This window comes from Austrofundulus limnaeus, unplaced genomic scaffold, assembly GCF_001266775.1.
Source record: "Austrofundulus limnaeus strain Quisiro unplaced genomic scaffold, Austrofundulus_limnaeus-1.0 Scaffold109, whole genome shotgun sequence".
Classification (NCBI taxonomy): Eukaryota; Metazoa; Chordata; class Actinopteri; order Cyprinodontiformes; family Rivulidae; genus Austrofundulus; species Austrofundulus limnaeus.
In genome coordinates, this window is record NW_013952511.1 from 370,081 (window position 1) to 384,792 (window position 14,712).

General features: G+C 40.6%; 1 protein-coding gene across 1 annotated transcript; it reads left to right on the forward strand.

Annotated features, from left to right (window-relative positions):
• Window positions 1-305: 305 nt before the first annotated feature.
• On the forward strand, window positions 306-14,396 carry cp110 (centriolar coiled-coil protein 110; the record flags this gene model as incomplete). Its single annotated transcript, XM_014014018.1, is given in 10 exon segments — window positions 306-776; window positions 1,005-1,130; window positions 3,171-5,574; window positions 6,504-6,625; window positions 10,832-10,930; window positions 11,377-11,493; window positions 11,707-11,799; window positions 11,902-12,018; window positions 13,009-13,091; window positions 13,311-14,396. Coding segments are annotated over 10 exon segments (3,456 nt in total). The 3' UTR covers window positions 13,471-14,396.
• Between the last annotated feature and the right edge of the window lie 316 nt (window positions 14,397-14,712).

Here is a 14,712-nt window from a genome sequence, read left to right on the forward strand (position 1 = left end):
GAAGGGAATAAGGAGAAAATTGAGAGAATAAGGAAAGCATTGTTTTTACTTTTACATATTACAAAATTAAAATATAGGATTTAGGTGGACCTGTGAGGTTACACACTCATGCACAGTAGGTGGCGGTATGCACCTAAAAGTTGTTTGCGATCCGCCATTAATTCAAAAGAAGAAGAAGAAGAACACAACATAGCCCTAATCGCTTTCCGTAGTTTTGACTTGACTCATCGAAGAGTCCGCTCCGGGTTTTGTGGGTGAATCTGGTCCGGGTCTTCCAAGTGTTTTATGGTCTTTATCATCATCAACTGTGTGTTGCTCGGGGAGGAGAGGCGGGTAAATGTAAACATTGATCAGGCACAGTGAGACTTTAGCTTTAGCCTTTTAGCTCGTCGTTAAACCTCCTGTTGTTCTCTGTAATGAGGACGTTTTCACAGCTGCTTTAGTTTGTGCCGAACACCATTTTTTCGTTGCATTTTGGCCTCAGCAGTTTGTAATAAAGACGAGCTAACCCACCAACAACAGTTAGCTAGCTAAGTTAGCTAGCTTCTGCTAACTAGTGTTGCGTGCTAACATTAGAAAGCCTTATTAATGTTACTTATATCTGAAAACACCTCGAGTTACTGCCTCCCCCATGCAGCGTAATGGAGGATTATGACAAGTTTGTGCAGCTTTGTCTTTCTCAACTGAGGAAAAATGAGGAAGAGGAGCAGAAACACAGCAAACCTTTATCTGCTTCTGTTATCCGCTTCTGTGGACGACCCATCCTTCCTCCTTTGGTATGACTAAAGTTATTTTTTTAAAACCAGGAATCATGTTTGGTCATCTCAAAACAATTACTGAAACACTTTCAAAGTTCCTGTTTGTGTAGATAGATAAACTGATGCTCTTTATGAAGTAAACACTTGTTTTTTCTCTGTAAACATATAGTTTGTAGAACATGGTTTAATAAAAAGACTTACTGGTTATGAAACTATAACAAGCTTCCTTGTTGGTATTGATGGCAGCTCTCAGAGAAGCAGAGAGAGGAGATGAGACGACACAGAGATGAAATGCAGAAAGCTACAGTCCATAAAAAGTTCTCAGGTGATCCCAGAATGGCCCGCGTGCAAACAATCCTGCACAGCGTCCAGGTAAATAAAGCTAAGACCTCCTCCACTCACAGTATACAAGCTGAAGTCTAACTGAATTTGTGTTTGCTTTCTGTGATTGTCTCTGATTATGAATCAGAAAAAAAATCTCATGTACTGTTGAGTCACTTGACGCATTGTTACGATGCTTAAAACCTTTATAAGTTTTTCTTTTTATGACACGTGTCAACATTTAAATAAAGAATTCTTCATTTACCAGAAAATAAAACAGTTTAGCAGAGATCGGGTGATACTGAACTAGAAATCTAGCTTTAATTGGAATAAAAACGTTACACTAAATTTTTATTGTACATGTATCATGTTATTTTAGTGTCTAAAACTGATACCAAAGATAAAAGAAAATCACAAACGCAGTGTTGTTTTTGAGGATTTTAAGTTGCAGAGCAGGAGAGAAACACATTTTTACTTTAACAGTAATTAAGGTAAAATTTACAACATAAAATGACCTCCGTTAGACAATTATGTATGGCGTTGAAAGTTTTCCAGACTACACAAAATGGTAAGTATTTGCATTAATATTTTTGAAGATTATAGCACCAAACAAAGCTTTCAAATCAGGAACCATAAGGTGAGCATTCATCAAGAAAAGAAGATTTTTCATTGGTTTTAAGATGTGTCACAAAGGTTCCTGTCTAAGAAACAGAAGAAACTACATCTTTTATTTTAGCAAAATACACGCACTTTGATAAATAAGAAGAAAAGCAGTTTAAAGTTAACACATGTTCAATAAATGGTCTTACATACAGGACATGAAGAAAATCAGAGCTGTTTGTGGAGGGTTTAGCTGTAAATGTTTCTCATGGACTATTTCACGGATACTGTTTATAGCGCTGCCTACGGAAGCAGCGTGCAATGGTTTGTGGGATTGTTTGGGGGCAAGTAAAAGAAAAGTAAATGATGGGACAGGTTATAAAAGTTTAAAGTTGTGATTGTTGCGCATTTTAACATGTTTATTTTGGTTCGTGAGGTACCGACTTCTAATCAGAAAAAGGATAAACTCGTCCAGGATTTTTACCTGCTCAGCTGTCTGAATTAGTGCCTAAAATAGTAACCTGGAGATACAAAATATACTGCTGTGTGCAACATTTACACTCTTAGTAATGTAGTAATTACTATAGTATGGCACTATATTAAATCTATTGCCAGAGAAAATCACAGTATAAAGTGATCTTATTAACTGCATGATGAGCAGTGGGACTGGGTGAAAAACATTTAATATAATCTTGAGGCAGGCTGACCTATGATTTATTAAATTCTGAGTATAAAACATCCTTCTTGGCCACACATCAAATTTGGCATAAATATTAATTAAAATACATGTTTTTGTTTAAGTGGTAAATGTATTTGTTATTGTGATCTGTAGCTTTCTGTATTGTGTATTTTATTGCTAATAAACCGTACACCATGTGGTCAAGTTTATTAGATAGTCCATACCTATATTTGTAATATAATGTAGTAAAAATGATTTGTAGTCAGGAAATGTGATTCATAGACCAGATTACTGTAAACCACATCAACATATTTAGCTCAAGATCTACTAGACCGAGTGGCGACAATCGCGTGTTTTCATTATTCTTTATATTCTTACTTGTTTTCATGTATCTGTGATCATTATTGCACACATACACAAGTAAAACACAGTACATCACCCATTTTCGTCATTTAATTCACACACCGGCACCGGATGCCACCAAACTGGACCATGATGCTTTGTGTTACGCAAAGATGGCGATACCCACGAAATAGTCCATTATGTTAGGATTTTTCTATTTAATGAAGAATTCTGTTCACATGTTCAAACATATTTCTCATATATCAAATCTCCGACTTTACTTTAAAACAAGAAACTTTTTGAAGAACAATTTTAAATTCAACAGACCATAAACGATGAAAAAGATTATAATGAAAATAAATTATAAACGGACTAAAAGTACAGTAGCTGGTGCATACCTATGATGTTTATTTGAATAAATCAAAACTAAATTTTTGTCTAACCTAACAGTTATTTCTGTGTCATTGCAGCTTAGAAAGACGCCAACACTTGAGGAGTTACTTGAAGAGTCGGAGATCAGGAATGAATTTTTACATCCCCGAAATATTAGCAAGGCCTCCCACAGTGAAGTTAATGTTGGAACCATGGAAACTCTTCCCCCAGCCTCTGGTGTTTTTACTCCCTCAAAGACTTCCACAACATATAGTGCCTTTTGTCCTGACGTGTCACCTCAGCAAAGCTGCCACGAAGAGTGCCTTAATGAGCAGCGTGACAGCCAACAGGAATCACAGCCAGGTTCCTTCAGTAGTGAAATCCACCCGTCTCCATCCTCAGGTTATATCACCAATGAAAACCCTGAAAACACCGTCTCCATATCTGAATGGACCGAAGGCTTTTTCCTTCAAAACACCTCAAATACAATTGCCAAAATGCCAGATATCATTAGCCACCCTCCCATAGATGGAGAGGAATTAGAAAGGAGTGGACTGGAGTCAGTCTTTTTGCAAGTTAAAGATATCGATGACGCCTCGTTTCACAATGATTCACTGACACGTGACCCTCAAAACAATGAACAGTTTGAAATTAGTCATCTGGAGAGCGTAGAGCATGAAGAACATATTCCCTTCTCTACAAAACCTGACTTTTCTGACTATGTCAATATGGAAAAAAATGAGGGATTAGTCACTTTGCCAGATAAAACTGTCTTTTCAGACAATCTAAACTTATCACAGAAATCATTTAAGCCTCCCAGTCTGACTTCAGAACCTCAGAAAAAACCCAGTGAAGCAGAACCAGAACCAGTAAACCAGATCAACAAATTAAGCACAAAGCAATCTGAGGAGCTCCATCCAATGAGCCTCCAGGCATTACTTAAGAAATCTCAGGAGTACCGTCGGCGCCAGCGGCTTCTTAGGAACCAAGCCAAAAACACTAAAATCCAGGAGAAGACCCAAGAGCAGCCAAAAGCCCGAATAGAGGAGCAGAGCCTCTCCGATAAGGAAAATGAGGACAAGGACACCGGGACTGCAGAGGACAAGAAAACCAAAGAACAGCGTGGCAATTTCATCCCCTCAGTGGAGAAAAATACGGCTGAGAGTGAAGCCTCTGAAGGAAGGTCCAAGGTGAAAAACGAGAGCATAACACAAAATGGAAACACCACAGAACTGATGAGCGCTGAGGAAGAAACAGCCTTAAAAAATAAACTGAACAGTTTTCAAGAGTTTATAACACAACCTAAAGAAAGCAGCAGTTTCATTCAGCAAAGACCCACATCAGCAGGAAGATACCAAGACACCTTTAACAGGATCTCGTGTCTTAAAGGTTCCCATAGAGGAGTTGGAAAATATTGCACTGTCCCAGTCCCTAACGTCTGTCTAAGTCCTGTTCACTTCAAAAGCAAAGACGGTCCCAAAGATGGACTGACTGTTGAAGAGGAGAAGACATCGATTGAAAATCCGGTCCTAAATCAAGCTAAAGCACTTTCCTCCACTGCAAATGTCATGACTGGAGATGACTTCACTGGTGTTTTTGCTCAAAGTTCCCTGCACATCGATCAACTGAGGTCCAGTCTGTCTTGTCTGAAAGTACTGATCTCAGACCTGGAGTCCACCATGAAAGAAAGCCTGGACAATCAAACTGAGAACAGTGTGCAAACTGAGTCAGGTTTTAAGAGCATGAAACAATCTGATCAGCTCGAGCAGAGGGATTGCTTTGGTGTGGAGGGGGAGCAGAGTGATGATGATGATGGTGGCAACAATGTGGATGGCAGGGATTTACAGAGAAGACAGTTAATTGATTTCCAAACCATTCATGAAGATCTTGAGTCTGAAGCTAGCTTTATCGGTACAGATGATGTGTGTCTCTCAGTTCAGGAGAGGGCACTTGAATTTGTTAAATTAAACCATGACAAAATATGCAAAACAGCAGCTACAGGAGGTAAAGAGAAATGTGCAAAAGGATTTGTTCAGAGGGATGCTTCCACGAGGCAGCCGTTCCCTACAAAAAGTCTGACATCTGTAGCTCAGTTGATGCTCGTCCCTGATATGTTCCGTAATGGTCTCTCTGAAAATACGCTTCCCTGGGACACTTCGATACTTTCCGATCAGAGTAACCGTCCTGAGTTGAAGGAGAGGGAGGCGACTGCTGAAGGGCAGCAGCGCTGCGTTCGCTCACCGTCTCTCAATCAGTCGTATGATGTGGAGATGCCATCTGGCCTTTGGCTCCTGGAAGGGTCGGGGTCTGACCCGGGCTCACAGAGTCATCTTGGTCCGGAGATGCATATGACTCCGGATAGTGGGGGCGAAGGACACAGAGGGGTGTCCAAGGTCAAACGGAGGCTGCTCATGCATTTAACAGACGAGACACAGGAAAAGAGCGCCAGTATGAGCGGAGCGGCAAGTGCTGTGGTCAGGCCAAACTCCAGTACCTGCAGAGGTAAAACCACAGCAAAGCGTCAGGCTGTCATATATGTGCGTAGTTTCTGTAGTAGCTTCGTCATTTGAGTTTGAATCCGTTTGTTCAGAGTTGATATGCATCGGTGATTTGTAAGGATGCATCGATTGCAGTTAAAGATTGACCAGAAAACAAAAATTGGTCTTCCTCACAGAACAAAAATCCACAAACAAAAATCGGTATAGGCCAAAATTAAGACCTGCCGTTTCCAATTTTGGCCTATACCGATTTTTATTTTTAAATAACTGACACCGTCAGGTTTTAAAAGTCAATGTTCTAATCTTATTTTATTGGAAACCATTGAACAGTACCCTTGAAACAATACAAACTTGTTTTAACTGGACAGCAGCCCTCTCTCACAGCAGAGCGACGGGGGGCAGTGGCTGATTTCCAGATCTTTGCAGAGGTAGATAAGATTGTTGGATAAGATCAGCTTCTCGTGTAAATACTGGCCGATCACCCAAATTTAAGGAAATTGGGGCAAATTTACCGCTGCACCCCTAGTGATTTCATTACTTTATTTTTAAACTGCTGTTAGGATTTTAACCATATTTATCTTTTTCCTGTACAGTCTTCTGAAAAAGTAAGCATTACAGACATTTTGAGGTCGATCATATCCCAGAATATTTTTAACATTTTCTACTTCTTTAAGAAGGTTTTATTAGTGAGTATGTCCAAAATAAGTGACAATGATTGACATTCATCATTCCACAGCACAAAAAGCTTTGTTTCAAAGACTCATAATTGATTCTGTGGGGAATAAAAATGTTTTCTCTGAAAATTCCCCCCTTTTTTGGGACCAAGTAGTTGATGGTTTTGCCATGTGTACAACCAATGTTCATCAAATAAGATTGTTGTTCTGCCAACAGATAAAATTATGTGTTTAACTGTTTATTATTGTTTGTTGTTAGCTGCAGTGCATTTGTATGAAGACATCAAAAAAGACGGGCAAGAACAACTAAAACAGGCCCATGCAACTCAGGTTCGAGCTCTGCAAGACAAACACAGAAAGCAGCAGGAAGAACTCCTTCAGGTGGGTGAATGTTATTAAGGTGACTGATCTATGAGTTTTTATGTTAGTGCTGCTTTGGTCCTAATCTCTGTAAGCTGCATGGAAATGGTTTATTTTTGGTAAGTTGTGCAGTTTCGTTCTTCCATAAGTGGTTTTGTGTGGGTACTTTGAGGAATTTTCTTTTTTTTATTAAAAGTATTCATAAGCAGTTAATATCTTATCTGCGGCAAACAATGGTCAGTGTGCGAGATATAAAACACCTACAGGATGCTAAGATCTAGTTCAGGGGTGCCCAACCAGTCGATCACGATCGTCCGGTCGATACTCGGCTGGTTCTCGGTCGAACATGGAGCGCAACCATGCCGGCTCGTCAGCTGTTAGCAAAAGCATACATACAGCAGACAGTATTGGGGAGGAAGTCTTCAAAATGTTTGGGGCGTTCTCAGTCTCGTCCTCTGTGTGGGAGAACGTAGGGAATGAAACTAGACACCACAAAGCGGTAACACAATGACCCCCGCATGCACAAATGCACCAGAACTGAGGGCACTGATTGGTGGGGCTGATGGATAGAGCTTCATCAGAGCTAAACAAAAGAAATCTGAAGCTAAGTTTTGTAACCTTAATTCTTTGCAGGTGTGCAGACAGATGTTGGATGTATTGTATTGTTTTCTTGATGTACATCTCACATATCATCAATTCTTTCTTTCACTTTTTTCCATTACATTGTAACTTTTCTTTCCTTTCTTTCGTTTTTCCTTTCTTTCTTCTTCTTTCTTGTCTATAAAAAACGCCTCTGATGATGAAGAAGCTAAGATACTAATATTCAGATATTTAGTACTGCTTTCTACTGAAGTGGTTAAAAAAAGGAATAAAGACTTCTGAGTTCTGGTGCATTTGTGCATGTGGGGGTCATTATGTTACCGCTTTGCTGTGTCTAGTTTCATTCCCTACGTCCTCCCACACTGAGGACAAGACTGAGAACGCCCCAAACATTTTGAAGCATTTTGAAGACTTCCTCCTGAATACTGTCTGCTGACTAGTTGCCACCAGTTTCAGAGCAGTGAGATACTGACTTTTGCAAAGAACCCATTTTAATTTGGATCACCAGACACTTCACTGCCTGTCCCAAAGTTACAAATTAAGGAATGTCCAAACATAAAACTTTTTAAAGAGAGGTATAAAGATTATTTTCAAAAGATATAGGGATGCTGAGTGTATCTGATGATTTTATTCTTTTTTTTTCTCAATATATGGAGATGTATGGGGCGGTGTATATGTGTGGATCTATATGTTCGTGTGTATACATATACACTGCATGTACACGTATACTTATGTTTATGAATATATTCTGGTATTGTATAATTTAGTAGCTAAACAGATTGTTGTTTTAGTCTTTGTGAAATTGTGACCAAAGAAGGATTTATTTATTTTTTAATAAGCTTTGGAGAAGGGTGGGATTAAATAAGTTTTTTTTACTTCTCATTCCTTTTCAAATATGTCAATGTTGTTATCACTTTTATCATTTTTTGTTCTGTTTTGTTTACTATACATGTTTGAAATAGACAGACAGACAGACAGACAGGGCTTTGTGGTCTGTCTCGGATTTTGTCCCATTGACGAAAGGCCGGGCTTTGTGGTCTCTCTCGGACTTTGTCCCATTGACGAAGGGCCGGGCTTTGTGGTCTCTCTCGGATTTTGTCCCATTGACGAAAGGCTGGGCTTTGTGGTCTGTCTCGGATTTTGTCCCATTGATGAAAGGCCGGGCTTTGTGGTCTCTCTCGGATTTTACCCCATTGACGAAAGGCTGGGCTTTGTGGTCTCTCTCGGATTTTGTCCCATTGACGAAGGGCCGGGCTTTGTGGTCTTTCTCCGATTTTGTCTCATTGACGAAGGGCCGGGCTTTGTGGTCTTTCTCCGATTTTGTCTCATTGATGAAAGGCCGGGCTTTGTGGTCTCTCTCGGATTTTGTCTCATTGACGAAGGGTCGGGCTTTGTGGTCTCTCTCGGATTTTGTCCCACTGACGAAAGGCCGGGCTTTGTGGTCTCTCTCAGATTTTGTCCCATTGACGAAGGGCCGGGCTTTGTGGTCTCTCTCCGATTTTGTTCCATTGACGAAGGGCCGGGCTTTGTGGTCTCTCTCCGATTTTGTTCCATTGACGAAGGGCCGGGCTTTGTGGTCTCTCTCCGATTTTGTCCCATTGATGAAAGGCCGGGCTTTGTGGTATTTCTTGGATTTTGTCCTGTTGCCGAAAGGCTGGGCTTTGTGGTTTTCTTGGATTTTGTCCCATTGCCCAAATGCCGGGCTTTGTGGTATTTTGGATTTTCTTCCATTGCCAAAAGGCCGGGCTTTGTGGTCTTTCTTGGATTTTCTTCCATTGCCGAAAGGTCGGGCTTTGTGGTATTTCTTGGATTTTGTCCCAATAACGAAAGGCCGGGCTTTGTGGTCTTTGGATTTTGTCCCATTGACGAAAGGCAGGGCTTTGTGGTCTTTCTTGGATTTTGTCCCATTGATGAAAGGCCGGACTTTGTGGTCTTTCTTGGGTTTTGTCCGGGCTTTGCGGTTTTTCTTGGATTTTGTCCCATTGACAAAAGGCCAGGCTTTGTGGTCTTTCTTAGATTTTCTTCCATTGCCAAAAGGCATAACTTTCAGGTTCGTTTTCTGTTGATTTTGTTTTCCTTCATTTGTCTTCCACTTGTCAACTTTTCTCATTTGTTTAGGCACTCACTGCACAATATGCTGTAACGCTCAGGTACAAGGACTGAGCGGAAAATGGGTGGAAAAAACAGCTGAAGTTTGAGGGGAAACTTGAAAAGCTTCTCATAGAGATCACTACAAAAGACTCTTGGAAGCAAAGTGTTGAAATTGAGGAGTAGTTTCAAGTTATTGCACAGTACTGTATGTATTTTATGCTAACACACAATTGAAAGGAAGAAAGATTTAGATATGGTGTTTATTTCATTCTAAACAAAAATAAGTAACGGAATAAAGAACTTGCTTTTGATTGCAAATAAATCAAACTATTTTCCTGTTTATAAAACTCTAAAACAACCAAACATTTAATGTGAAGCCAGATATAAAAACACAGGCTTCCTTTCACCCATTGGTCCTCTGCTTGCATTAGATTGCATCACTTATTGCCGTACAGATATTGTACTACGTAATTTCACAACGGCAGCCAGGTTTTTTTTCCCTGTTGTTTCTCTTCACCCAAAGTCACCTTTGAGGAGTTTCTAAATTAACATCGGCTGATACGTTTGTGTTGGGCTTTAATTAGTGTTGCAGCCTAATTCACTAAACTCTGACACGAAACTGACCGCAAGTGTTTTCTTTTGACTCTAAAAACAGCAGACTGGCATTTGCAAACAATTTCTCTCCCTACCTGTTAGAGTGTACTCCTGGGTCGTGGGCAGACTACAGACATCTGCTCATTACAGGAGACCTTCAGACTCTCCCCGTTAGGGGAAAAAAAAGGGGATCTACCATAAATGTTTCATTACATCCCTAAAAGAAGAGCTGGCGTGCATGTGTGTGTATGTGTGACCATGCAAGGCTTCAAGGACACCCGCTGTTCTCTGGCAACCTGTTCCTGATTCTTCAGCTCCTGTCTGTATTTGTTCTTGGCCAGCGTCCTTGGCCTGTTAATTACAGGCTCTGTTTAATTTATGTATCCTTAACAACAATATAATTATCATAAGCTGTTTAATAAAAAGACTTCTTTTTGACTCCCCTTTGTCCTTCCATCATTTGCGATGTGATGAGAGCGAGCGGGCTGGACTCTCCGGCAGAGGGAGGAGGGGGGAGCAAGGGAATTGACACAGAAAAGGAAAGGATAATTTGTTTAATTCATGAGCGTCTGTGGTTAAGTGCCAGATCGTCCCGCTGAGTGCCACCACTAATGATTCCTTCTTTTTTTTTTTTCTTTCTCCCTCTCCTCATTCTTCTCTTTGCTTAATTTTATACCAACATTGTTTTTTTTTCTGATGGTGTGTGTATTAATTTCCTGTCTCATCGTCTCTCGCCTCCGTCCCTCGTCTCCTCCTCGCCTCCCTCCTGTCTTCCTCTCTACCCTCAATTAATTTCTTCCTCCTGCCTCATTTGCTGTCCTTTCCAATTCAATATTTTCCACCCCTGTCCTCTCCCAAACGTACACACCTGTGCCTGCACACACACACACTTCGGCTCATATTTACTCCCTCTTCTCCTGTCTGCCCCTCTCTGTGTCTCAGGTTCTGGCAGCACGATACCGTCTCCTCCAGAATGTGTCTCCTCGCTCCACGTCAGGCTCTTGTCCTGGGGACACATTGACCTTCTCCGCCCTCTCCCAGGTATTACCATATTTGCTCCCAAATCGGTGATGCCAAAATATTGCCCTGCTCGCCCTTTTGTCAGCTCGATTTCTAATTCCAATCAGGAACGCTCCCCTAAATGTGTTTGTCTTTCTGTGATCCTAATCAGCGTCAATCATGTGTTATTGTGTCCTGATATTTTTAGCTCCCGTTAGACTTCATTTGCTTAACAAACAGGTCCGTTTAGCGTAGCAGCTCTTGAATCAACAAGTGAGCGACGGAACATCAGCTTCTTATTATTTTGCTTATTATTCTGTGTTATGACGAGGAGCTGCGAGTCCACTCGTGGTGATTCTCTAAACAGATGCCAACCAAAGAACCTTGAGAAGCTGTGCGGGAAATTAATTGGTTGTCATTGATGGAATTAGCATTCTCCTCTCTCTTCCCCTCTGGTTATCATCATTCACCCCTCTTGTCTCCATCAGCCCCTCCGCCCGCTCTCACGGCGCTGCCGCCCCCTGCTGGCCGCAGCCGTGAAGGGTTTTCTGACTCGTCGGCTGCTGAGGACCGAGCGAGTTGCTCAGCTGCTTCGCACCATCAGGGTGAGTAAAAACGGCACCATTTCACTGTCTTCATATGTTTTTGCCCGTGTCTTGGTGCGTGTGTGTTTGTGAAAGTCATAACAGTTTCTGTGAGCGTGACATCTCAACACCTCATGGTACATGAGATGATCTTAGTCTCTGGCCTTCCTCGTCAGTAATGTAATTAAGTGTTCTGAGTTCAGATTACAGCTCTGTGTGTGTGCGTTCATGTAGGACACGCAGCAGTTCCTGCAGGCGCAGGGCGCCGCCAGCAGAGAGTTCTGTAGCAGACAGGACGGCTTGCTGCAGGAGAGAGTCGCTCTGCAGGTGTGAAAGCAAACATGTGGCGTAAACACAGCTGTTAACGTCTGCCATTACACGCGTGTTCATTAAAAACCGTCGCCTGCTCCGTTTCATCTTCCCCTCCAGCTGCGCGCCGCACGTTACGAGGTTCACGACATATTCTTCAGCCTGTCAGCCGGAGAGCAGATGCAGCTGATCAGCTGGGACAGAGGCCTCGTCAAAGACAGAGAACTCAGACAACAGGTAACCTGACTCCACGCTGACTTCTCAACGTGCTCCGACTCCTGCTGTCAACATATTATTAGCTGCTCCAGGTGCAACGCAGTGAGATTCAGCACCATCTGGGTCCATATCAGACCCTACCTGGATTGTAATTAAAATGTCTAAAAACTTACCACATTCTTTGATTTTTCAACAAAAATTGTGTTTCAAGGTGTAGGTAATGGAACTGAAAACGGGCACCTTTTTTCGGTGTTATGTACTTTTAGCATTATTTAATATATTTGTTGTTGTTTTCACTTCATTTTTCTGAAGTACTTTAAAAATATTCTGTTTTTTGTGAAAATGTGCGAGCTGAAATTTGCTGAAGAAGCTTAAACTGCGTTGTTAAAACTTTAACAAGCAGCTAAACGTCAAACTCAACCTAAAAGTAGCTAATGGTTAGCTAAATGTAGAAAAAGGCTAAAGTAACACGCAGTTAAAAGTAACAAAAGACTGACTAAAAGCTAACAGTAGCTAAAAGCTAGCAGTTACAAAAACCAGAAGGCACAACGTATCTCTTTAATGAGCTCAAAGTTTTAATACATGAATAGATCATTTATTTGTGACAGGTAATCTCATTGTGCTAAAGTAACACAACGTAAGCAAAAGCAGTTTGATAATAAAACAGATGTTTGATTAAAGTTTAATTGAATACAGGACAACAGGTGTGAATTTTAAATCTATGTTCGCACAATTTATTCCAGGTTGTAAGACGACAAAATAGAAAACTTACCAAGAGAAGTGAATACTTCTGCAAGTCACTGTCAACAATTATTGTTGTTGTCAACACATGAGATGAGTTATCTAAAATTTTGTTGTAACCATATACAGTATATACAAAATGTTTTTTTTTTCCTAGGAATAGTTTCCAGGTGAGGACTTTAAATTGTGTGTGGATTATGAATTACGATGTGGATTATTCTGCAGACTGTGTTTTATGTGTGTTTTATGTGTGTGTGTGCTTTTTGTTAGAATGGACATTCAGGCTCTCCCAGGAGAAAGAGTTTTCTGTCAGCAGCAACACAAAAATCACTGGAAAGGAAGAGAGAAATGTTGTAAGCTTTTATTGCCTTCTTATACAAATATGTGCAGCTGCCTCGTACAAGTATTACAGTCTGCACAGAAGAAAAAATGTGATTAACACACATTTAAAAGCCTTTCATTTGCACCATTAATTCAGAGAATTTAAAATATTTTACCATACATTACCAAACGTTACAGAAAACACTCGTGTCAGCTACTAAAAAAAACCCATCTTTTTCTTTCCCTTCCAGGATTCAGAAAGGAGCTGCAGAACTACACAAGGGAGTTCTGACAAAAACTGGACAGAAGTCTGGATTCACAGCCAAGAAACCGCAGGAGACAAAACGAGGACAGTTCATAGCAAATCCTCAGAGAGTCCCAAAGAGCCGCTGCTCCTCCAGACCCCGATGATACGTCCCTAATTGGCCCCAGTGAGGACTCCTAACAAGGCCTCCAGTGAACTATAGGAAGAGAGTGAAGCATCCTCGAAGTCCTAAATGTAAAAGGACACAAATGAATCCTGTTGCTGATTAACTTCACGAACAGCTTCTCCACTGTCAGGAATTGCAAAACTACTTTTTTCATTTATACACATTATTTAAATAATCTGTTCCTTACATTTTCTACCATCTAGTAGTTACACATTGAAAATGTTAAAAAAGGAAAATGTTGACCTAGATTTTGTTCCCTTTTTTTATTATTATTTTAATTTTTTTTGTTTGTTTGTTTTACAGCAATCCAGGCTTGTTACTGCAGAATAAGCACAAATGTAGGAAATAAAGTTAAAACACTGCAATTTGTTGTAGAAAAGCACTTTTGGGGCAGTTTAGCTCATTGCTGTGGCTCACTGGGACGCTTAAAGGAAAATTTGCCTCATCTTTGTTTTTCCTGCTGTGCTGAGTCCACACATCTGTAGGAGAACTCAAGAATTACATAAATCACCTAACTGATGAGCACTCAGGTTCACAGCAATTAGCTGCACCAGTTTAGAGACATTTTATGTGCCTTTAACCAAAAACGGGCCATCTTCAAACATATTAGCACACTTTGACCTCTTTAGTTTTATTTACATTTTGTTTTGTCCTCAAACAAATGTTACTTTCTAGCTGCAGATGTTTAAAATTTGAAAATAATTTTTAGCCTACCGTTGCCTTAAAACGTGCTATTTTAGAATTACATTTACCCAAAAAATGTGTACACTTTTGTATTTTATTTCTCTTATGAAGGATTCAGTCTGTTATTTATTATCATTTGATTGTAGTTGGGAATAAAAGTTTCTTATGACAAAAACAGAATAAATTGACCAGCCAGTCACTGACCGTTTATACTAACAAATTCAGCTTTTGTGTGTTTGTGTGGACGGGTTTTTCCTACAACGTAGAGAAAATTTTCTCAAAAAAGCAGCCTCGTGAGGACCGATGCCAGGTCCGCACAGGTCCAAATGCAAATTATGGGTGGGGGGTTAGGTTTAGGACACCTGTGAGGTTAATTTTAGGGTAAATGGTCAGGGTTAGGATATAAAGTTTAAAAAAATAAAAGAATGGAAATCAATGCACGGTCACCATGGGGTTGAGGAACAAACGTGTGTGTGTGTGTGTATGTGTGTGTGTGTGTGTGTGTGTGTGTGTGTGTGTGTGTGTGTGTGTGTGTGTG